At 37.8% G+C, this 25,431-nt stretch overlaps 2 protein-coding genes across 2 annotated transcripts; both read right to left on the bottom strand.

Moving 5' to 3' along the window:
• Positions 1–1,639: 1,639 nt before the first annotated feature.
• LOC125232455 (retinol dehydrogenase 13-like) lies at positions 1,640–21,051 on the bottom strand. Its single transcript, XM_048138118.1, has 8 exons — positions 20,925–21,051; positions 7,800–7,878; positions 7,332–7,458; positions 5,541–5,677; positions 4,500–4,656; positions 3,567–3,735; positions 2,801–3,005; positions 1,640–2,014 (listed from the first exon to the last, which is right to left on the bottom strand). The coding sequence occupies exons 2-8, from the start codon at positions 7,871–7,873 to the stop codon at positions 1,885–1,887; spliced, it is 999 nt and encodes a 332-aa protein (XP_047994075.1). The 5' UTR covers positions 7,874–7,878; positions 20,925–21,051; the 3' UTR covers positions 1,640–1,884.
• On the bottom strand, positions 18,316–20,918 carry LOC125232454 (patj homolog). Its single transcript, XM_048138116.1, has one exon. The coding sequence runs from the start codon at positions 20,733–20,735 to the stop codon at positions 18,753–18,755; it is 1,983 nt and encodes a 660-aa protein (XP_047994073.1). The 5' UTR covers positions 20,736–20,918; the 3' UTR covers positions 18,316–18,752.
• Positions 21,052–25,431: the final 4,380 nt, after the last annotated feature.

The following is a 25,431-nucleotide window of genomic DNA, read 5'->3' on the forward strand; positions in this document are numbered from 1 at the left end:
TTACTTAAACTTTGTTTAATGACGCCAATTTATAAGTATAGCTATATAAATATCTATCTTCTCATCTTAATTTATTATTAATATCCTCATATCATATTCATCCATACTCCATACTTACTAATACTTACTAATATTATACTTATACTTACTATACTTACTAATATTATAAATGCGAAAGTAACTCTGTCTGTCTGTCTGTTACGCTTTCCCGCTTAAACCACGCAACCGATTTTGATGAAATTTGGAACAGACAATCTTTAGACCCTGAGACAGAACATAGGCTACTTTTTATTTCGAAAAAAAGGGACGAAGGGGTTGAAAAAGAGGTTGAAAGTTTGTATGGGATTTCTTAATTTTAAAAGATAAAACCATGAAACTTTATATTTTAGCACTTGATAAGAAATCATTAAACATCTTGATAAGGTCGAACGCGATTAATTAACATTATTTTTACCTTTTTTCTTTTTTTTTTTTTTGTGTGTCGTGCGGTGGGAAATAAACATTAACTAAAAGCGGGTAGATTATATTTATTTGTCTACCCCGAACATTTATATAAATTAATATCGGGTAGTTTTGTGTTGTTTACATCTCCGGTGACATTTTGCTGGGACGTCAGTCTTCCGCGACCACGGCCAGTGCAACCTGGCCGAAACGTTGGGAAAAAAGGTAAAAATAATGTTAATTAATCGCGTTCGACCTGTATGTGACTTTAAATATGTGTACAAAGCGCGAGAACTTAAAGTGTTATATCATTAAACATCTTGATAAGGGATAGGGATAGGGATAGGGATAGCGATAGCGATAGCGATAGCGATAGCGATAGCGATAGCGATGGCGATAGCGATAGCGATACGGATACGGATAATATGGGTATCGTTAGAGGGATACGGATAATCGGTCGGCGGTCTCTTACAATCAATGTGCTCTAAGACGATCGTTGTTTGCTTGCTTGAAGATTACGTTTGCGATAAGTATAAGCAAAATGTAAAAAATTGTAAGGGATAATAGAAAAAAGTACTTTTTACCCACCGATCATAGTGTCGAAATACGGGCTATGTGGGATGTTTATAAAGGTTTCCCCAGCGTATATAGAATTACCTACGCTGTGGTCGATGTGTAATATTCTACAATCATTGCAAGCAAAAGTATTATGTGCAATCGAAATAATCGCAGATAAATATACCTACAGAGAAACCTACGGTCCCTACGGATCCAAATGAAAATCTTAATGAATACTTTTATTACGCGGGCGAAGCCGCGGGTAAAAGCTAGTATTATAGTATAAATCTCTTACACACTAACAGATACATACCCGTACATTCAAGTAAATACTCGTACGTACACGCAGCTCAGTGTTGATACCAAATTATTTAAGTTTAAATATATTACGTTACACAAAAAATAAAAAATGTTATTTGTAAGCTCTTTGTACTTCCTTATGCAACTCGCTCTACGAATTGTATAGTTTTATAATATAGATTAAGGTACTAGTGCGATGAAACTGCGTCCTGTAACACAGGGTTTCCTAGCTCAGGACACAGGGTCGCGATTTTCTGTAATTGTTAATTTATATAATAAACTTTTTTCATTTTTCATTTTTTCATTTTTCAAGCTACAAGACATTTTTTTTGTGGCGCCATCTATGTGTGGTGGAGTGTAAGCGCGGTCTTAGGCGGTCGCATTTTAATGTATGGGATGGTATGATCTTGTTATATTTAATCTATGGTATGATCTATCTCGCGGCGACGCAATCATGTGCTAGCAGTGCTGGGCCTTAATCTAGGCCTAGCATTTGACAATGCAACTTCCGTGTGAATATAAATTACCACATGAAACCACTGTGACTACAAGTCTAGATTCGCCTTTGTTTCCTGGATGCAATTTCTACGCGGCAGCAGTCTTGAGTTGCGAGCGGTATTCGGCCAGCCGCGTCCACTTTTCGCTGACACGCCACAACCAAGATGCTAGCTCGAAGTTCTGAGCTTCTTTTGACGGCTCCGTGGGTTTCATGTCACTGTAACGAAAATAAAACGGACTTATCACCGACAACCTGCGGCAGTCACTATAAACGTTCATGATATACTTAGTCAAAAGACTGTGGTAGATGAAGAAATTACTTTGACATTGGTATCGTTTATCGCTTATCAATCAAGATATTTATTGCTGGTCATGAGTTATAGAGATGTAGATCTAATGTGTAATGGTCGTCATGTCCTGCTTCAGAGAGGCGTATAATATATCCATATTTCTTTATTGAATTTTATTGAATTGGTATTGCATGTATTTACAAATCGTGACATTTTAAATTGGGACATCATAGTATTAAAATATTTTATTTGATTTTTATTTTTATTTGATTTTATTTCTTTCTTTTTAATCTATATGTAGAAAGTGATGTTTTAATTTATATGTTATGGTTTGATGATGTGTGTTATTAAAGTATGTTAGGATTAAGAAATTTGTTTTTAGTTTTTTATGTAAATATTGTAATTGTAATGTATGGGTCATGATATTCGAAATAAAGAATTATTATTATTATTACACAGATATTTATGACACAGTATAATAAAGAGTACTATCGTACAGTATGGCCACTCCCGCTCCCCGCTGAAAGTGCCGCCCACCCCCTCTCGGTTACCTCACAGTTACCGCCCGTCAACAACGCGACCAGGCGACCTGTCTTATCTCACTCATACAAGCATGGTACGCGTTCACCAACACGAGTTGTGTGCCTAGGAATGCGCCTCTTTCATATATTTCATCGCCATTGTCCGAGGTGTGACTATGATAAGGTACTCACACAAAATATTCTCCCGCAGTTTTAGCCACATCTGGATCTAAAGCCGCGTGCACAACAGCCTGTGCCGCCATTTTAGGACTTTTCATGACAGGCCAGAAAAGAGGGTAGATGACGAAACGAGTGATGCTCTTTGACACCGCCAGGTGGCGCGAGAGGTTGGTGTCGCTGAGGCCGGGGTCCACGGCTGCCACCGTTATGTTTGCATCTATAATGGTGGAAAAATTAGATAAGAATAAGGATGTCGTTCAGATTGTTCAGAATGGAAAATGATTCATATTCGTTGAATATCAGAATCTGTTCCCTTAGTGCGTTTCACAACATCCGATCCGATATCGGACGTAGGACCGATATCCCATGCCGCGGGACGTAAGCGCCATCGACAATCCTTATTGTTAGGTCCTTAGGTCCCTTTACCCAAATAACTGTACTGTACATGTAGACAATAAATACAATACAATACAAAACGTCACAAATATTTGAATTTGTCTCACGAAAGTTTAACGTCTACGTTCAAAAATGATAAGGTATCTTAAGACTTTGTTATAATAAAATCCCCTGTGTGACCGGTTAACAATTTCACCACCCCTTTCCCGTGGGTGTTGTAGAAGTCAACTGTGGGATATGGGTTAAATTGTGACGTAGGCGAGGGGCATGTCATAATTTCTGGCTTACTGATGGTGATGAGGTTTTTGCTGGATATAATTGTTGCCTAAAGTGTATAGTATGCTCTACAGTAATAGAGGTATTGCGGCTGATATTTAGTTACCCAGTGTCCTCTTGGCTAGTTCCCTGGCGAACAGCAGGTTGGCGAGCTTGCTCTGGCTGTAGGCGGCCGCGGCGTCGTACTTGGCAGTGAAGTTCAGGTCCTCCTTGTTGATGCGGCCCTTGTGGTGCGCGCCGCTGGTCAGCACTATCACGCGACTGGGGGCTGAAGCCTGTGAAATATATAGAATACTAACCCCCTTATTCATAAACGTACTCTAAAGTTATCAAGCCGATAAAGTTCGTTTGTCCTTTTCTGACGTATTGGTGTGATAGAAAAGGACAAACGAATTTTTTCGGCTTGATAACTTTAGTGAACGTTTATGAATAAAGGGGTAAGTTTGCACACCTAAAATCGATATTTAAACAGGCTTGATGACGCTCTGGAGTGCGCTTCACACTGTGTACAAAATACGTAAATCTTCAGTATTAATTTTACAGATGTAGTGATAATTGATTTTCCTTCGTATTTTTCCGGAAACGTTCGCACTTACCCTGCTAGTCCGGTTAACGTCAGTACTTATTGTACAGAGGCTGATGATTGAAATAGCGTGACCCGTTCGTGAATTTCCGTGAAAATACGAAGGAAAAACATTTCGCATTTCTCCTGTATCTAAGGTGCAGCGGGGCAAATCTCAACTGGGGGGTAAATGTAACTGGTCCATTTTTTCAATGTCTGACAATGTTTGCATTATTGAATAGAGTGTCCACCGGTTATATATGGTAGACGTGTTCAGTGGATACATGTATAACTCAACATCATAGTGTAATAATGGAAAAATGGATTAGTTACAATTGACCCCCAGTCGAGATTTGCCCCTCTGTACCTTAATTACTTTTAGCGTGTCGAATAATACCTATACGCTGAGAAATGGCAAGTCCCAAAGTGATTAGTATTACTAATTTTTGACTAGGTACTGTATGCTACTGTAGATACCTTCAAGTTATCCAGCAGTAGGTTAGTCAACAAGAAGTGTCCCAGGTGGTTGACGCCCCACTGCGTCTCGAAGCCGTCCGCCGTGACGCCCTGCGGCGGCTCCATGACGCCTGCGTTGTTCACCAGCACGTGTAGGTGTGGCTCCTCTTCTTTGAACCTGGAACCATAAAACGTTATGGCATTTATAGATTTGTAAAAGTATCTATATTAATTGCGTTTCACTGCATCGTGCAAATTTTCTAAAAAATTCTTAGAGAAAGTGTAAGAAATGTTATAGTATGCTATATATTCGTAAACTACTCAATAAGCCCTTTCTTTTGATACCCTACACGGCATGACTTGATAAAAAAATTTTTTTTGTTTGTATGCAATTTTTAATTGGCGGGGAGGGGGGACGGGGACCACAAAACTGCTTGGCAACATCTGTTTATATGATGTCTGAGACCTATACAATATATATTAGAAGTCAGAATGAGGTGCGCTATTTTTGCAAACGAACATCCTCTTGGAGCCTGCTCTAATAATAAAAACCACAAGTAATAATAACTAGTACACCAAATAAACGAATAGGATGCCACTCAGCGTATACCATGTCTAATAGACGCGGCACTGGTTTTCAGAGCACCCAGAAAATTCATAACTGTCTCATAAATAAACAGAACGTAAGAGCACTTATAGAGAAACTAAGTTTGAACGTGATAGTGTATGTGTGTGTTTACTGACAGAACATATTAATTATAAATGTTAATAAATGTAAATGTGGCGCTTAGTGTTAATAATTTAGTTACCTACCTACGTCAACCGTCGGAATAGAATGTCTTCATAAATCCCTCATTCTTTAACGTATTTAAAAAGCTTTACTCAAAAGATGCTGTATTATGGGACCCTGAGGCTACCTTACTCTATCGCACAGTAGAGGCGAGGCCGCACGGCCGGCATTAGATGTCTACACGAACCTGTTCCGGTCTCTAGGACGATCTCACATCGCCCTTTCGTATTTCATCGTAAGTACTGGGAAATAATGAATGAGGTTAAACTTACGTTTTGACGAACTGTGCGATGGAGGCGAGAGAGGCCAGGTCGCACGGCCGGCAGTACACGTATTTGTTGCCCGTCTCTAGGACGATCTCACGTCGCGCCGTCTCGCACTTTTCCATGTCGCGACATGCCATGAACACCTGGGGAAAATAAACACTAGTAGTTTTAATAAATATTCAAACAAGGTTTACCCTTTAAAATGTATAAGTATCTTATCTAGAGGACTGCCTATGATTGGGTCTTCTTTTAAGAGTGACACAAGCTTTCAATAACGACAAAGTAGGACGGATGTGATAAACCCTGTACATAATGGCAGAAGCACTTTATTTTGGAGCCTAATTGAATCCGGCAACGGAAGCAACGACAGTGACGATATCAAACGAGTTTATTGCCTATGTTTCGCATATTTCAAATTTATTAATTTATTGAAAATGAAAATGAAAATGAAATATTTATTTTTCAAGTAGGCATATTACAATGCGCATATGAACGTCAAATAAAGCTACGCCGGCTCTAACCCTACGCCTCAGCCTCGAGAAGATTTCAGTCCCCCCTCAGTTGGGAGGGGGGTATCCACTATGGGACCGGCAAGAAACTCGGCGGGCAACTTCTTTTCAAAACATTACATCTTATAATTAACATGCATTAAATAACAACATACAATTTAACATGCAAAAGTATTCATCAAAGAATATGAACAGACTAGGTACTCTATGGAAATCAATTTCAATAAATTATATTATTGCTTAATAATACGTCGTTCTTCTTCAGAGAAAACATATCAAATTGTCATAGAAGAAAAAGATAATATGAATCTCAATATCATTAAATATGTAATTTACCTACACAACATAAAATATAAAATATTTGATGTGCTTTCTTATCTGAACTGTGTCCTCTATACATAATACAATTATTTTAATTGCTATTCGTTTTTTGTAGTTTCTGGTTCGGGCCATGCATGTTTGTCTGTCAAATAGTCCTCGACTCTGTAATAAGCCTTTAACATCAATGATTTTTTTAAGTAGTTCTTAAGAGCTGGGAGGGGTAATCTCAAAGCAGTGTCAGGTAACTTATTATAAAAATGAATGCATTGCCCAACAAATGACTTCTGTACTTTACGGACACGAAACTTCTTTATGGCAAGCTTATTTTTGTTTCTAGTGTTATAATTATGGATATCAGAATTCTTAGTGAAACAGTCTAAATTCTTAACAACATAAATTATACTATCATAAATGTATTGGGAAGCTACAGTTAAGATATTAATTTCTTTGAAGAGTTCTCTTACTGATTCACGTGTTCCTAAGTTGTAAATAGAACGAATGGCTCTCTTTTGTAATACAAAGATAGTCTGTATGTCAGCTGCTTTGCCCCAAACCAGAATACCGTATGACATTACACTGTGAAAATAACTATGATACACTAGGCGAGCTGTCTCAACATTAGTCAGTTGCCTGATTCTCCTAACGGCGTATGCGGCTGAACTTAATTTGCTTGCTAGTTTCTTTATATGAGGACTCCATTGTAGATTTTTGTCCAATGTTAAACCAAGAAACAGTGTTGTATCTACTACTATTTGTATCTACATCTATTTATTCGTATGGCGCATTTACATAAACTTTCAAACAATATGTAGCTAGAATTATAAGTCCACATTCAGGGTCCCAAGCCTCGAGATTGCGTCAGGTGTTAATTTAAACAGGTCTTCCGGAGGGCCTGGGAAAGCATGCAGAGGGCAGCGCTGTATAATGTATATTTCAAATTATAAATGACGTTTACAAGGAATCTTACTTTAGCGCCCCTCCTGGCGAAGTCCCAAACAGTAGCCTCTCCAATGCCGCTGTTGGCGCCAGTCACGATCACAGTCTTGTTCTCCGCTCGCACCTCCTTGTTGAAAGCAGGCCCGCTGTGTCGGTCTCTGAAAACCCAATAATATTGAAACCTACGAGGACAGGCACCTGGAAATATCGACCTGATTTCAAAATAAGGCATTTTTTTGTACCTATAGGTAATCTAGGTATCCATTCCTAGGGTCACTGAGCACTATCAGTTTTGTGATTGAATCCGAGTGCTCTGAGCACCGTCACAGGGAGGTTCGGCATCCACAAGAATGGGCAGCTCATAACTAATGTGTCCTATACCCACCAGGGCGACGCCACAGTCTATACCACAGATCAGATAAGGTGCGCCCCATACCCATCAGTGCGGCACAGTCATGTACAGAGGAAAACCTAATGTTTGCATGGTTGAGGGCCTCACTTGAAGATGCAGACGGCGCCGGCGGTGGCGGCGACGGCGCTCAACACCGTCACCGGGAGGTTCGGCACCCACATGGCTCCTGCAACAAATAAATTCCATAAAGTATTGTGTTCATTAAGCCAGTTGCTCGATTGGTGACACGTATAAAAATGATCTATGCTCACCTTTGAATACAGGCACAAGGCGCTGAAAAGAAATCATTCAGAGTAGACTGGAGAATTTTGAAGGACTAGAAAGCGTTATTCACGTATAAATACCTAATACAACTAGGCACACAAGGTATTTTGTTTAAATTCTAAAATTGCAAGAATTTCCTATGGAAGAGCAGAAAGGAGACCTTATTTATTGATGAATATTTCATTTCTTCAAACTAAACTTTGTTTATTGTGTTTCGTATCGTATCCAACAATAGGAACCGCAGAACCTTAGGAACCTCCGCGACGCTTAAGATTCTAGGTACTTATATCTGAGTTGAATTTTGGTATCTTTCGTCTAATCAAGAGAATCTAATAAGACATTCTATAATTAAATTGCAAGAGTTTCAAGGGTAAGAAAAAACCATGGGTATAATTTTAGTTGTATATTCATAATTTTTGTTATTGATACGGTGTAAGGCTAACATTGTGGTGATCTGCACTAAGTCAGTGCCAAGCTAAACTTACTTAAGTTACATCTCATTGATAGAGTATAATTAAAATTAGTACAAATCAACTTACATTTTAGTACAATAAAGTCTAACCAGTAATGTGTCAGGTGTCGACTCCCTTCGGCCGTGTTTTAATTAATTTATCGAAACACATTTCGTATTTGGTTTTTTCCGCACTTGTGTTGTAAATGAACCTACTATTTTAGATTTTACAACAGTTCCACGTTTATTTTCATTTTGAGGAGTGTTGTTGATCAAATTAAACAATGTAACAGAAAACCCTATTTTTCTTTACTGACTTAGAAAGAAATCATAGACATTTGGATATGTAGGTACAAGTGTGGAACTGTGGACTTAATTTAATTTTTACATATTGCTGGTGAACCATTTAACAATAAAGCAGATTACGTTATAGCACTTATAGCTGTAGACTCGTAGGAACCATCAAGTTGCCTGGAGGGGTTTTCTCGACTATTACCAGGCCTCGAACGTGCTCCACACCTCAAACATCTATTTAACACCATTTACCTATATTCGCAATTTTATTTAGAACATTTATTTAATACGAATTGCCGTGAGCGTATGAAAACTAACGGCGGAAACAAATACCTATCAGTTTTGATATTAAGGTGTTCCTTTCAAATTGGCTTGTACAAATATTCAGATTACCTATATAAAATACTCAGTCTGATTAAAGGAAGATTTTGGGAATGATAATAACAAAGTAGGTAAGCTATAACGATTGTGCATTGTAAATATTGTAATGTAAGGGTCTTTCCAAACATTTGAAAAACCTGATTACAGTATAAATTGTCGAATCAAATTCAGGCAGACAAATATGCAGGTGTGTTAGTGGATCGTATATGTGTGTATGTTATGAATAACAACTCCTTGTATGTGTGCATTCCGTTTTATTAAAAGATTTACTTACATATAGGTACATTATAAATACTATACATAGTTTTAGAGATCTGTAAGTACTCAAACAATACTGAGAAAGTTAAAACAATGGGTATAAATGAGTAAACAATATTATTGTAAAAGTTTACGTATAAGGTATGCATAAAAATGTAAAGCTTTACCATAGATTAATTAAATAAACAAAGATTGGTAACTCAGTACATCGTGTAGCGACCTACTTAACGCGAGTTATCGTCGCTGGTACCTCTTAGTTTTCGAGTTATTTACAGATGGCGCTGTTTTCAATGTTGAAAAGTGCCACCTAGTGAGATAATAATTAATTACATTGCCGAGTAACCACATCTGAATATGATTCAATATTTTGAGCCGGCGGCACCTCGTTTTTTGGCTTAGGGGTTAGAGTATCTGACTTGCATTTTTGAGATCTCAGGTTCGAGACCCAGCTCCGGTTTTTTTTTTAATGTGTTTAAAAAGAATTATGTTGTTGTTTTTCGCTTTTTTTATTTTTCTAGTTGAATATTAGAAAAATAAGTATGATGTGAAGTTGAATCATACAAAAGTAAGTATGAATTGTTCGCGCCTACTTGTTGTGTGTTTATAAAACCCATAGGCCCATAGGGAGGTACTTATCTACCTACTCTACTCTCCAATCACTTATGTGACGTTGTCTCATTCCAAAGACCGATGTGCAAGTTTTATCGCCCTTTACTGTATTTATATAAATTTATCGGTACCCATAAGTATTAAAAATCTTTATTTAGGCACCTACAGCTATACAGTCAAGGAATTTGATTCCCTGCCCATTTAATAGAATCGTTGTTAGAAATACGTATATAGTATTTTATTTTATTCCATATATCTTTGGTTATACTCACCTAGTATTGAAATGTCAAATTACTTAGCACTGTTTTTGACATTTCAAATTAACTCGACCAAATTATGTAGGTTGCTTATAGGCGTATCGTCCGAAACTAAACTTAACACGTGTTTCTAATTTAGTAGCGTTGCTCATGTTTTATGCATCATCAAAGCAACGTCTTCATCTAGCTAGATCTTATGGTTTTTTGTGTTTCCTCGGAAGAAATCATTTATATTGGTCCCTAGTATCACTGTACAAAGTGGCTTGCTTTTTGCATAAAGTGCAGCTTTTTTGACCACAATTTCGCCGTAAGCCTTATATCTCTTTTCGTTTTTGTTTCACTATTGATAGCTAGCCAAGGCGCGTAAAACTAAATCCAGTGATAATTTTGTCTGTGACAAGAAGTGAGAGGAATAGTTCCCGTCATAGTTATCATTGTTATCAACAAACAATATTTCTTTAATCTTCACAAAACATTAAACTATTTGTTATAAGGGCCCGCGCAGACGGGCGACAAAGTCACTCGACGACTTTTTTGTCTCTGTCGTAACTCCTTGCGACAATTTCAAAGGTGCGCACACGGGAACGACAGCGATGCAACCACAGACTACTATGAAGATACTACGGACGCAACTTTTTCTTTTTTCATGAAATTAAGAGCCTATCCAAAAAACATTTTTGGTACTTCAGAATAAGTGTTTAAAAGTTTTGATGAACTCGTTAGAATTTTACAACCCGGCATCGTTTTCCTCAATATTGTAGGACTATTCTTTTAAATTCTTGTCATATAAAGTCGGTCTTACCTCTACTTCTGAAGAATTGAAATTAAACGACAGGTATCAATGTCGACTTCAACAATCGGCATTTAAAATTATATTTTTTTTCGAATAATAACATACGTTCGCCCAGGCGGTTGAGTGATAACTGTCAAAATGACAACCGACCGGCGACTATTTTGTCACCGTGTGCGCACTTGCATTGAAACATATAGAGAATGAGACAGTTACGTCGCAGGCTTGTCGTCACTCGTCGAACCCGCAGACAAAAAGGTTGCGTTGCAACGTGTGCGCACTTTCATACTAGCCCATAGACCGATCTCCGCAGACAAAAAAGTTGAGTCGCCCGTCTGTGCGGGCCCTAACGCATACTTTGCAATTCGCAGGAGATACCAACGCCTGGACTGGCAACACCGACCGGGTTAAACGTCAAATTCAAGCTTCGTGCGTATATCATTTCAATAATGTGTTATAAATATTAAAAATGTAAAATATAAGGAATTACAGTGATGTATCGTATTTTAATTAAAATAGAATAATCGTTAAAACTTGTGCAAAAAAAAAACAAATACTAATGATAATGAATGTGCATATTGAGAGTCAAGAGTATTGTACGCCAAATTCTGGCAGATTGTGATGTTACAAAATACTAACCGTATCATCAATTCATCATTTATAAAGTCGCCGTCAATAGAATTTGTGAACAATGTAAACAAACCTTGTACGTTGTCAAAATGTCTTTAATTTTCATTCTAACTCATCAGATACTGGCTAAATCCAACCTTTGAAATAATAAAATTGTGCTAAAATATTGATATTTTGTATAATGGTTTGTTTACATTGTTGGCAATTTCTATTGACAGCGATTTTAACTACTCACATTCGAACAATAAATAAATTGAATTTAAAACTTATCTTCAATATGCCAACTTTGTTTAGCATGCAGTGTTGTGCATCTTGCATACGCGCCATCTACCGGATTATAATGTTTGCTATTAGTCATCAAACGTACAAAACACTTCCCATGAATTGAATCTGATTCAAGTACCCGATTGGTAGAAAATGACTTAATTGTTTTTGTTAATTTCGGTGTTATATAGTGATAATGTTGTACGATCATGTTCCAAATTTTGAAATAATACGACTTAGGTCATTTAAATGAAATTATTTCGTGAATTGAACAATACCATTTGTCGCGAGAGTATAGTAATGCCATCTATTGTTTTACGAGTCAAACATATAAAACGATGTACTGAGTTACACGTCTTCCTTTATTTAGTTTAGTCTATGGCTTTACATAATTCTATATGGACTTCATAATCAGATCTGCGGCATATGGAAACACGACTCTATTGTTAAAGACATAAGATTATGTTATGAACTTATGACTGGTTGAATTTATAGACTTTATGTGACAAATTTAAAACAATATTATGAATAAACAAGGTTCTTCAAAAGGTAATTCTCAAAGCGTTTCCACATTATCCGATCCGATATCGGATGTAGGAAGGATGTCAAAGGCAATAATCAAAGATGGCGCTTTTTATAAATAGGATATCGATCCTACATCCGATATCGGATTGATAACGCACTTACGCCTCAGCTAGAAGCATGTTCAGATATTTATAAGCCCCGTAGCCTTTTCAATGTAACATGATGTGTTGCATTTCGATGGCGAAGTGCCATGAACTCCTAACTAAGAACGAAAACCGAAGTAGTTGGGAGTTCATGGTACAGTCGCCATCAGATATATAAGAGCGCCCGAGGTACTCAAAAATATCTGAACACGCCTCTATTGCCTAGGCGTTAGAGGCGTGTTCAGATATTTTTGAGTACCTCGGGCGCTCTTATATATCTGATGGCGACTGTACTTCACCGTCGATTTGCTGATCTAACCGATATTATTTAAGCTTTACATTTTCAATAAAATAAATGCTTACACAACACTTACTGTTAGAAGGTAAATACATAAATACTAAATAGCCCAAACAAGTTATGTAGGGCGGCAAAGAAAACGCTTTACAAATAACATCCATATCACAATGTGCTCCTCTAGTGTTTCGTGCACCACTTACTTACTCTGTATTAACAATTTGTGTACCACAACAGAATAGAACCCGAGACCATCATGGAACCATGAATCTACAAAACTCAGTACTTAGTTTCAATGAATGATGGACGTAGTTTAAGGAGGATCAAATCCAAAAAATTCTGTCATAAAATTTCAACTTTCTGTCAAAAGGAAAAGTCATTGAGTTTAATGGCGATTTTAAGAGGGTGGATCGTGGATCGTTTTAGCTAAACTACATCCAGCTATCAGATAGAATGAGAAAGTTATGTAGGTTGATAGTATTACCCACCTTGAGCCGGTTGCATCAAACCGTTTGTCACCGTTAAAGCGTTCGTTAAATTTTATTGTATAGGAAGTTCCATAGACGTCTGCTGCGTGACGATGATGTGTCTGTCAAATGTGGTTGATGCAACTGGCCTTTAGTGCGTTACACATTATCCGATCCGATATCGGATGTAGGTATATCCCACACATGACAGGCGCTATTTTGGATTTTTTCCATTGAAATCCTTCCGACATCCGATATCGGATCGGATAATGTGAAAACGCACTAACAGATGCCCCCTTGCTATGGCTACAAGCTATGTTACTTGTTAGAGTTCGGTAAAAAGGGTACCCAAAGCTTATTGCTATTCGTCTACTATATAAAGTTACATGAAATCCTAGACAATCTCAGGTTCCATTTAGCTGAGCGTACAATTATATACTTTTTATAAATATAACAAAATGCAAGTATATTTCAGATGAATAAGGCAAGAATTTAATTGTCATGGCAAGAATAAGCGCGAGTGCCAATTTATAAAGCAACATGAAACTTATAAATTCACAGATCTTGGTATATTTTACACAAAGTTCTGAGATATTTCATTTTTAACCCCCGACGCAAAAACGACGGGGTGTTATAAGTTTGACGTTCTGTCTATCTGTCTGTGGCATCGTAGCTCCCGAACGGATGAACCGATTTCGATTTAGTTTTTTTTTGTTTGAAAGCTGAGTTATATTTCATGAGATACAAAGTCCTGTTAAAATCACAATGATACCTTTTAAAAACTCAATTCTCATTCAAATCCACTAGATAATGAAGTTAAAACAGATATTTATATTATTTACATAAAATTCATATTTATATAATTGCTCCCTTAGTTTAATATCTACACATTTGTGATTACTGTTTACAACCTAAGTTTGCTAGAAAATCTAATATTTGTTCAATTAAGAAACCTGCCATATAATTTAGTTTATATTTTACTTAGCTCCTGAAGGCAGTGCAGAAGGCCTACTCTAGTAAACAAATGCAGTCCTAACGCCTCTAAGTGAGCCCATGCATTCACAACGCCTTGCAGGTGCTTGATTTTTAACAAAAATTAACTTTCTGATTTTGTCAGAGTTAATTATTCATTAGGAATATGTTTTACCTATGGCTAAGCTTGCGTAAGTGCGTTTTTGAATGATACATTAGGCACCTTATAATGATGACTATAAAGTTAATTTTTCAGCGACCGAGGCCCTGCAGAAATACAGATATCGTGCATAATTCTTCGTCCATCGTATTTTTAACCCCCGACGCAAAAACGACGGGGTGTTATAAGTTTGACGTGTCTGTCTGTCTGTGGCATCGTAGCTCCCGAACGGATGAACCGATTTAAATTTAGTTTTTTTTTGTCTGAAACTCTGAAAGCTGTGTTAGTCGGGAGTCTTCTTAGCCATGTTTCATGAAAATCGGTCTATGTCGCGGTCGGGGGTTTTTCAAATTTTTAATTTTGTGGTTAGGTTAGTATTGTAAGTACGGCCATAGATTAATTAAATAAACAAAGATTGGTAACTCAGTACATCGTGTAGCGACCTACTTAACGCGAGTTATCGTCGCTGGTACCTCTTAGTTTTCGAGTTATTTACAGATGGCGCTGTTTTCAATGTTGAAAAGTGCCACCTAGTGAGATAATAATTAATTACATTGCCGAGTAACCACATCTGAATATGATTCAATATTTTGAGCCGGCGGCACCTCGTTTTTTGGCTTAGGGGTTAGAGTATCTGACTTGCATTTTTGAGATCTCAGGTTCGAGACCCAGCTCCGGTTTTTTTTTTAATGTGTTTAAAAAGAATTATGTTGTTGTTTTTCGCTTTTTTTATTTTTCTAGTTGAATATTAGAAAAATAAGTATGATGTGAAGTTGAATCATACAAAAGTAAGTATGAATTGTTCGCGCCTACTTGTTGTGTGTTTATAAAACCCATAGGCCCATAGGGAGGTACTTATCTACCTACTCTACTCTCCAATCACTTATGTGACGTTGTCTCATTCCAAAGACCGATGTGCAAGTTTTATCGCCCTTTACTGTATTTATATAAATTTATCGGTACCCATAAGTATTAAAAATCTTTATTTAGGCACCTACAGCTATACAGTCAAGGAATTTGATTCCCTGCCCATTTAATAGAATCGTTGTTAGAAATACGTATATAGTATTTTATTTTATTCCATATATCTTTGGTTATACTTACCTAGTATTGAAATGTCAAATTACTTAGCACTGTTTTTGACATTTCAAATTAACTCGACCAAATTATGTAGGTTGCTTATAGGCGTATCGTCCGAAACTAAACTTAACACGTGTTTCTAATTTAGTAGCGTTGCTCATGTTTTATGCATCATCAAAGCAACGTCTTCATCTAGCTAGATCTTATGGTTTTTTGTGTTTCCTCGGAAGAAATCATTTATATTGGTCCCTAGTATCACTGTACAAAGTGGCTTGCTTTTTGCATAAAGTGCAGCTTTTTTGACCACAATTTCGCCGTAAGCCTTATATCTCTTTTCGTTTTTGTTTCACTATTGATAGCTAGCCAAGGCGCGTAAAACTAAATCCAGTGATAATTTTGTCTGTGACAAGAAGTGAGAGGAATAGTTCCCGTCATAGTTATCATTGTTATCAACAAACAATATTTCTTTAATCTTCACAAAACATTAAACTATTTGTTATAAGGGCCCGCGCAGACGGGCGACAAAGTCACTCGACGACTTTTTTGTCTCTGTCGTAACTCCTTGCGACAATTTCAAAGGTGCGCACACGGGAACGACAGCGATGCAACCACAGACTACTATGAAGATACTACGGACGCAACTTTTTCTTTTTTCATGAAATTAAGAGCCTATCCAAAAACATTTTTGGTACTTCAGAATAAGTGTTTAAAAGTTTTGATGAACTCGTTAGAATTTTACAACCCGGCATCGTTTTCCTCAATATTGTAGGACTATTCTTTTAAATTCTTGTCATATAAAGTCGGTCTTACCTCTACTTCTGAAGAATTGAAATTAAACGACAGGTATCAATGTCGACTTCAACAATCGGCATTTAAAATTATATTTTTTCGAATAATAACATACGTTCGCCCAGGCGGTTGAGTGATAACTGTCAAAATGACAACCGACCGGCGACTATTTTGTCACCGTGTGCGCACTTGCATTGAAACATATAGAGAATGAGACAGTTACGTCGCAGGCTTGTCGTCACTCGTCGAACCCGCAGACAAAAAGGTTGCGTTGCAACGTGTGCGCACTTTCATACTAGCCCATAGACCGATCTCCGCAGACAAAAAAGTTGAGTCGCCCGTCTGTGCGGGCCCTAACGCATACTTTGCAATTCGCAGGAGATACCAACGCCTGGACTGGCAACACCGACCGGGTTAAACGTCAAATTCAAGCTTCGTGCGTATATCATTTCAATAATGTGTTATAAATATTAAAAATGTAAAATATAAGGAATTACAGTGATGTATCGTATTTTAATTAAAATAGAATAATCGTTAAAACTTGTGCAAAAAAAAAAACAAATACTAATGATAATGAATGTGCATATTGAGAGTCAAGAGTATTGTACGCCAAATTCTGGCAGATTGTGATGTTACAAAATACTAACCGTATCATCAATTCATCATTTATAAAGTCGCCGTCAATAGAATTTGTGAACAATGTAAACAAACCTTGTACGTTGTCAAAATGTCTTTAATTTTCATTCTAACTCATCAGATACTGGCTAAATCCAACCTTTGAAATAATAAAATTGTGCTAAAATATTGATATTTTGTATAATGGTTTGTTTACATTGTTGGCAATTTCTATTGACAGCGATTTTAACTACTCACATTCGAACAATAAATAAATTGAATTTAAAACTTATCTTCAATATGCCAACTTTGTTTAGCATGCAGTGTTGTGCATCTTGCATACGCGCCATCTACCGGATTATAATGTTTGCTATTAGTCATCAAACGTACAAAACACTTCCCATGAATTGAATCTGATTCAAGTACCCGATTGGTAGAAAATGACTTAATTGTTTTTGTTAATTTCGGTGTTATATAGTGATAATGTTGTACGATCATGTTCCAAATTTTGAAATAATACGACTTAGGTCATTTAAATGAAATTATTTCGTGAATTGAACAATACCATTTGTCGCGAGAGTATAGTAATGCCATCTATTGTTTTACGAGTCAAACATATAAAACGATGTACTGAGTTACACGTCTTCCTTTATTTAGTTTAGTCTATGGTACGGCCAACGTTAGTACTTCTTGTACTGAGCCTGTCTGAAATAGCATGACACGTTCGCGAGTTTCCGTGAAAATACGAAGGATAAACATTTCGCACTACACCTGTAACAGGTTATCTACCTTAAGATTTTGTGCATTACAAAAGTTTTGTGAACTTACGATGATAAAATATACCTAGTAAAGCGTAAATTATTATTGTATCATAGAGTTGAGCTGCTCTCGCGTATCAATAGACGAAAATATTGACTAGTCTACAGACTTTGCAATGCATTTTGTGCCTTGCGGCCTGCACACGGCGAGTTTTCAAATAAGTTTAATTTTAGGCTGTTACTTATGGTCCAAACTCTTCAAACGTACACTCAATAAAGACTAGAGTGTCAAGTTAATATAATTTAGGCATTATACTTATCAAGCTTATCATTTTTAACCCCCGACGCAAAAACGACGGGGTGTTATAAGTTTGACGTGTCTGTCTGTCTGTCTGTCTGTCTGCCTGTCTGTCTGTTTGTCTGTGTGTGTGTCTGTCTGTGGCACCGTAGCTCCCGAACGGGTGAACCGATTTCGATTTAGTTTTTTTTGTTTGAAAGCTGAGTTAGTCGGGAGTGTTCTTAGCCATGTTTCATGAAAATCGGTCCACTATGTCGCGGTCGGGGGTTTTTTCAAAATTTTAATTTTGTGGTTAGGTTATTATCTGTAATGAATTCAGTCGAGGACAAGGGATATGGGTAAAATTTGCGTGGCAACAATGACCAACAGAGAATGCCTTTTATAACGTTACGACCAGGTTTAGTGAGGGGCTACGCAAAAACGAAAATCGTTGTCTGCCTTCCTTTCACATAAATATCAAAGAACAAATAGACCTATAGAAAGGCACATAAAGGGAATACGTTTTTCGAGGTGGGATGATGGATATATTTCTTGCTATGAATGTTTTCTACAGTATTTAGGAACATTATTTGTAGATATCTTAAAAACAGTTATGTTTTTGTAGGACCACCAGTATGCCTTAAAAGTTCTTTGCACACAAGTAGATATCAGCGTCTGCGATGCTGTATGTTAATCTCAATTAAGCTTAAGTTTGATATGACTTCAACTTGACTAGTACTGGTTCAATCACAGAGTAAAGATTAACTCGGTTTGACAGTGTTTAGAGTGCTTGTGCTTTTAGATTTAGAGGTTTCGTGAGGAGGCATAGGACGCGCTATACCGACTTTGACAACGCCACGAGGAGCACCTTTTAAGGCTTGCACTGCTTGGTCTAAGGTCGCATTTTTAATGCTAGCCCCATTTACAGACATTACTCGGTCTCCTGGCGATATTTCTCCATTTTTCTCAGCCATACCACCTGGAACTAAACTCCTGACAACTATGACTGTCCCTTGAGGATCTATAGGGTCCTGGTAGTCTAATATAGAGAAGCCTAGACCCTGATCTCCTTTGACAAGCTCGACAATGTCTTCTTTGCTCTGCCACATAGCTAGGCCCGACACACACTCTAAAGAACGGGACTTCTTGGACAGACCGGAGTGGTTGGTGAGAGTAGCAGTGCTTGATGTGTTGATAGAGGTGTCTGACTGGGCCTTGATCAGAGTAGTTAGGTTGTTGAGACTGCCAGATATTATTTTTCTAGCTTCAAATGCTTCTCGGTCAGATGCTAAGTTGATAACAGACCGAGGGCCGCTCTCGGGGCGTGCCACGATCAGTCGCACGCGATCTGGCAGTTGTTTGAGAATATTTACAACTTCTGTATGTGTCAGCCCGTGTAGTCTGTATTCGTTCGCTTCTAGAAGTTCGTCTCCTGCCGTCAGGGTCCCTTGCTGACCAACTGGGCCCTCTGGAAGCACAGATCTGATATAATGATGTGGCCGGACCTCCTGGCCACCTTCTACATCTACGGTACCTTCTAAACTGATTCCCAAAGCACCAAGCTTGTTCACTTCAGCAACCAAAATGGACTTTTCTGGACCAATTTCTTCTGACCACCGTTTCCTAATGACTTCCTTGTCTTCAGCTAGAATCTCATCCAATCTCTTATCAAGTTCCTCTTGAGACGGTTCAATCACTTCAGTATCAACAATTTCTAAAACATTGGAGTCTATAGTAGTGTTGGAGTCCCGCTCCGGGTCTATTTGAGTAGTACTGTCGTCTTGGGAAGGCACGGGGAACCAGGAGAGGGTAGTGGTGGAAGGCGAGGGTGACGGTGGACGCTCCTCATTAAATATTGCCAGCTGCAGGTGCTCAAACTTTGGACCTCTTAAATATCGCTCTAACACTAAGTGCACTGAAATACCTGTGTTTCTCAAAATGTCCACAGCCTGAGGGTTGCTTTTATCTGCTAAAGATACTCCATCCACTTCTATTATTCTATCATTTAATTTAATTTGTCGACTTTGCTCGGCACTGCTTCCTTCTATAATGCTCTTCACAAAGATTCCAGATAGCTCTTCCTTCTCACAGACATAACCGGCAACCGTGATCCCTAAACCGTAGACATTTTTGTTTAAATCTACATGAACTATTTCTACCTCAGGCAAGTTAGGCAATTCCACAGGTACAGTAATAGTAATCGTCGGAGACACAGCTACCACAGGTTGTTCCTGGATTTCTTGTGGGATTACGCCGAGGACACTCACAACCGCCGCAACGTTTTCATCTCCATTCTGCCCGTTGACATATTCACCGTAGCACTGTGAGAGATCGTAGATGGCCGTGTAGCCGCTCTCGACGAGGTGGCGGTCGAGCTGGTCGGGGTCGGCGAGGATCTTGGTGGGCACGAGCGCTGTGCCGGGCAGCGGCGCGCGCAGGGCCAGCGCAGGGTCTGCCGGCCGAGCGACGAGCAGCCGCACAGTGGCGCCCGCCTGGCGCAGCACGGCCGCCACTTGCTCCGATGTAAACCCGCGCAGGTTCACCGAGCCCACTTGTAGCACGTGGTCCCCGCTCTGGAGTCTCCCGTCCTTGTCGGCCGCTCCGCCGGGCACGACGAACTTGATCACCACCCCCGTACTCCTCCCGCCGACTAGGTTGAACCCCAGGCCGTTGCCGTCGTTCGTGAGCTCGACCACCTCCACTTGCGCCCACTCGGTACTCAGCACCATCTCCGCTCTCACCATCGGCACTCCCGAGGACCCGACGTTACGTGATGCGCCGCCCGAGCGCCGCGCCGAGGTTATGCGTCCCCGACGACCACATGGCGACCGTGCTTTTCACCCAAAAATTACGCCTAACCACCGAAACGTAAAGGTAAAAGATACCTAAAGTATTTTCTTGTAAATTATAGTATAAAAATGACATTTACATACTTGCTGAAACGGAGACAGCGAAAATGTGGCCAGCTCGAAGCAGGTGTGTCCAGTGAATAATTAAAATTGTGAAACAATATGTCAAAACAAACTGACTAAATTATGAAATGTTATGTAAATACACAAAAATAACGATAGTGGCTAATTAAAAATCTGCAATTGTATCTTGAGAATGTAAAGAATGACAAAACAATAAAATTTGATTCAATTGTGTAGTATACACAAATATATTTATTTTGGAGCAATAATAACATAGTCTCAAATACGTTTTCGTTGGAGCTAAAAGATACGGCTAGCCACAACATAGATGGCGTTGTGAAAATAGACTTTCAAAGTAGCTCAACAGATGGCGTGATTATCAATCACTTTTATTAATACGGCTACTCAACGCTAGGTGGCGCATAATCAATACCTGTTTCTGTATGGTTACCAAATTGAAGATAACTCAAGTTCAAGTTCTTTATTTGCAATCATGTTGTATAAATAGGTATAAAAATTATAACAAATAATGTTTCAAACTCCGTAAACGAACCTCTGAGCATCTTTATACTTTATGAGTACCTATCCATTATCATAGAGCCATGAATCACCTTGAATCACTGCAAATAGGCATAAAAAATATTTCTAATATTAATGATTCGAAATATTTTAACATGGTGTTTCGAATTCTCAATATTTTGTTACAATTTAACTTTTTAGCTTTGAAAGTAGCCTTTGTGGGCTAAGTTTTTGTTTTATTTTACCATACTCTGTTGCATGAGAGGAAATTAAATCAGTGGGTTTATTTAACTAATTTTGATTGCAGGGAAGTACTTGTTACAATCTCCAATATTACTATAAATATGTAGGTACGTTATTGATGTATGTTTAAGGGACTATCCACACACAGGCGACGCATGTCTTAAGACGCGGAAGGGACGTCAGCGCCACGCCGCCCGAATGTAATTTAAAAAACGTCTCCTCAGTACATTTTGTATAGGAAGGACGTAAGACGCGCCCCAGGCGACGCGTCGCTTGGGGCGCTTCGCTTGAGGCGCGCGCCGCGTCGCCAGGACATGCGTCGCCTGTGTGTGGATGGTCCCTAACATTGGTGCAGCCTTGTATGGTTCATTATCTTGAAGGTACCTAGTGTTATATGTGCGCAATAAATGCTTTTTAAATGCCGTGTGGTGATGGGTTAAGAATTTCACCACCCCCTTTCTTCCCGTGGGTGTCGTAGAGAAGTCGACTGTGGGATATAGGTTAAATTGTGGCATAGGCGAGAGGCTGGCAACCTGTCACAATTTCGTTTTCTTTCAACCTCTTATTTGCCAAGAGTGGCACTGAAACTTGAGTAGACTCATGTGCTCTGCCTACCCCTTTAACTTAATGTAATAAAATTTATAAAATACAACACAGTATTAATTTTATTACTGTGATAGCTTAGGCTAAGTTCAGTGTATAGTGTAGGTATCATGTACAATGATTGAATGATTGCTGTGCCTTGCCTTGTCACATTAATATCTTGTTTGAAATGTCACATATGAAGTTGTCAAATGATTAAAAGCGACAAAGTACAGAAATCATCACTTATTTAAGTTATTTATGCCGGTGACTGTAGGTACCTGTGGCCGATAAGCATCTAGTATATTTTTTCCTGTTTCAATCGAATAGAAATAATAGGAGGCTCTATGTTAAGTAAAACAACAATTAAAATAGGTACACAAACATTTATTCCGTTTCAACAAATTACATTTGATTCATTATTAGGCGGCGTAAGTGCGTTTTCACATTATCCCATCCGATATCGGATGGGATAATGTGAAAACGGCCTTAGGGTTATGTTATAGTACCTACACTATATGCCGTTTCCATTCTTGACATACTTAGCTGCATAATGAGAAACGAGTTCATTACCCACCCAAGGTAGAGTCATACAAAATACATATAATATGACTCAGTATCAGCAGTGTCGAAAAGTTTGTACAAAAATTAAGGAAAAGTTAAATTTGTTTTTTTTTAATTCCTTTTTTGTTACTTTGGTCATTAAGGTTCTCTAGTATCTATATTTTCTTAATTATAACAATTATCCTGTATATATCTTACGAAAGTCAACTTATATCACTAAATGTTGGTAACAAAATAGGATCAATTAAAATATGCTGACGTGGCTATTAAAGTCCTTGACCTCTTGTGACCCACCATACAAAAAAAATACAGTCACATTTTAATCAATCAGTGGGTACCTAGGTACCTACAAGTAAACAAGGATGAATTTCTTTTGTATGAAAATCGAACGAATCAAAACAAAAGCAACTCATTTCTATTTTAACGTAGACTCAAATTTCATCTATTAAGGTATTTTATCCTAGTATTACATTAAACCCCAGGTGGTTAAAACGTACCTCGCAACCATCAAGAAAAATGTCTTGTCGTCTAGATGGCGCCACACCTTTGGTTGATTCTCGGATGACAGCCCCGCCGGTGTTTCAAACGTCGTCCCTTGGTCTCACTCTATGTATAAGCATTTTCCATAACATTCCCTAGAGACAATAAAAATTGTTTTGTATATATTTATGAGCACCTCTTCCGCTCCAATATAATCAATGTTTAATAATTGTTCACACTGTATTTTTAATTATATAGTTACTATATTTTTCTAACTTTCACGACTTAAGTAGGTACAAATGCAATTTTACTGGTCGCCCGCGATACACGCCTAGCCTAGTGCGGGGACCCCTGGAAACTTAGTGTTAATAATAATAAGGCTATGCACAAATGGATATAAACTTATCCTTCAACAATTGTTTTTGTGTTTATGTGCAATAAACGGATTTTTATCTTATCTTTTTGTCTTAAAAATATATATCTGATGGCGACCGAACGAACCTACTTTTCCAAGGAGTCGGATTGGGATTAGTTTGATCCGAGTTTCAACTCTTATGACATTTAGGTGATGCGGGAGTAGTACATACCTACATAAGAACATAATTAGTTACAAACAAACATACTTTATACAGGTACATAACTATATTTCATTGAAAATGTTCATCTGACAATATTATTGTAGGTACATTTTGCAATTGTTATTGTTAATTGATTGCACAATTACTTTTTACATGTAAGATTTAATTAAAATAATTTGGTGTAATTTTTTTTTAGTAGGTAAGTACCTAACTTTATTACTTTCTGTCCACAGTGTGTGCGTAGCCAAATGCACAAACCCTCACGAAACGCTCATGATAATTTCTCTTTCATATTAGCTATCTATCTCTATCGCTCTTGCGTATTGGCACGACATAGGCAGTCTATATTTCTGCGTCGTTTCGCGTCGCAGAAATGCCATTCGGCTACGGGGCCAGGGTGAGTGATTGTGCCATTCGGCTAGCCACCCTGAGCTGCTTAATGCCCATATAAACGACGCAGGAACTCACTTGCGATTTTAGGTGCATTACGGACCGTTGAGGTAAATACATACAATTCAGTACACCAATCAAACATCAGAATATAATGAACCTCGCATGTGAGTTCTCATACTGCATAAATAAATAAATAAAACATTACATTCAATTGCATACTTTACACAATTACACACCGGAGGAAAGTGGCCAGTCGACAGCGTCGACACTCTATACAAAATTAAATAGTCCTTCTTTTCCTCCCTGGATGTCAAATATTATTATTACATATATTACTTACATTTCTATTGTCTTTCAGGGAGTTTGAATATTTTATAAAATTGAATGAAAAACTATTTTAATACATTTTTTTTAACTAAACTCCAACCTAACTCTCACAATAACAAAACATTTGGAAAATATCAAACTCTGGGTACCTACTAGTTACCTACAGTTAGGTATTCTTCCTACGTAAAAGTAAAAGCGTAGGTACCTACCTAGTTACCTATGACTATAGTAATACTAATATCTAAAGCCGCTCTATTAAAATTAAGTCAAAATTTTACGTTTTATCTCTTACAGTATCTTTACAAGAGTGTTTCCAACAGTAAATGTCAGATCAAGGACGATTACTTAAGGACTGGCATGGTGAAGCAAAAAACGTACCCTTGAGAAAAGCTCATTTTTTGGTATAAAACTAGATGGCATTGTAATTTTCTAGATCGGTTTAGTGTTTATTTGATTAAACTACTATTTAATTAATAAAGTAATTTTTGAAACATAGTAGGCACAAAAGATAAAATCCGCGCTTGACTATTTTATACCATTTGGCGCGCTGAAACTCAAGGTTCTTATAAGTATTTACTAGCTATTTTTAAAAATGGCTCTACAATCTAGGAAGATATTTATTATTTATGTCCATATTTAATTTTATAACTTTGACTTGACATCCTATCTAAATGACATAGGTAGTAACGAATGGTTAGAGATAAATTCAGATTTAGATCTTTAATCATAATAAAACACAATATTTTACATAGAGTTTACTTATGTATACCCAGTTCCTACCTAGTCTTCACAGTTAACGCTTAACAAACTTAATTTTATAATAGGTAGTTAAGCCTACCTAG

Source organism: Leguminivora glycinivorella, chromosome 13 (assembly GCF_023078275.1).
Source record: "Leguminivora glycinivorella isolate SPB_JAAS2020 chromosome 13, LegGlyc_1.1, whole genome shotgun sequence".
Taxonomy (NCBI): domain Eukaryota; kingdom Metazoa; phylum Arthropoda; class Insecta; order Lepidoptera; family Tortricidae; genus Leguminivora; species Leguminivora glycinivorella.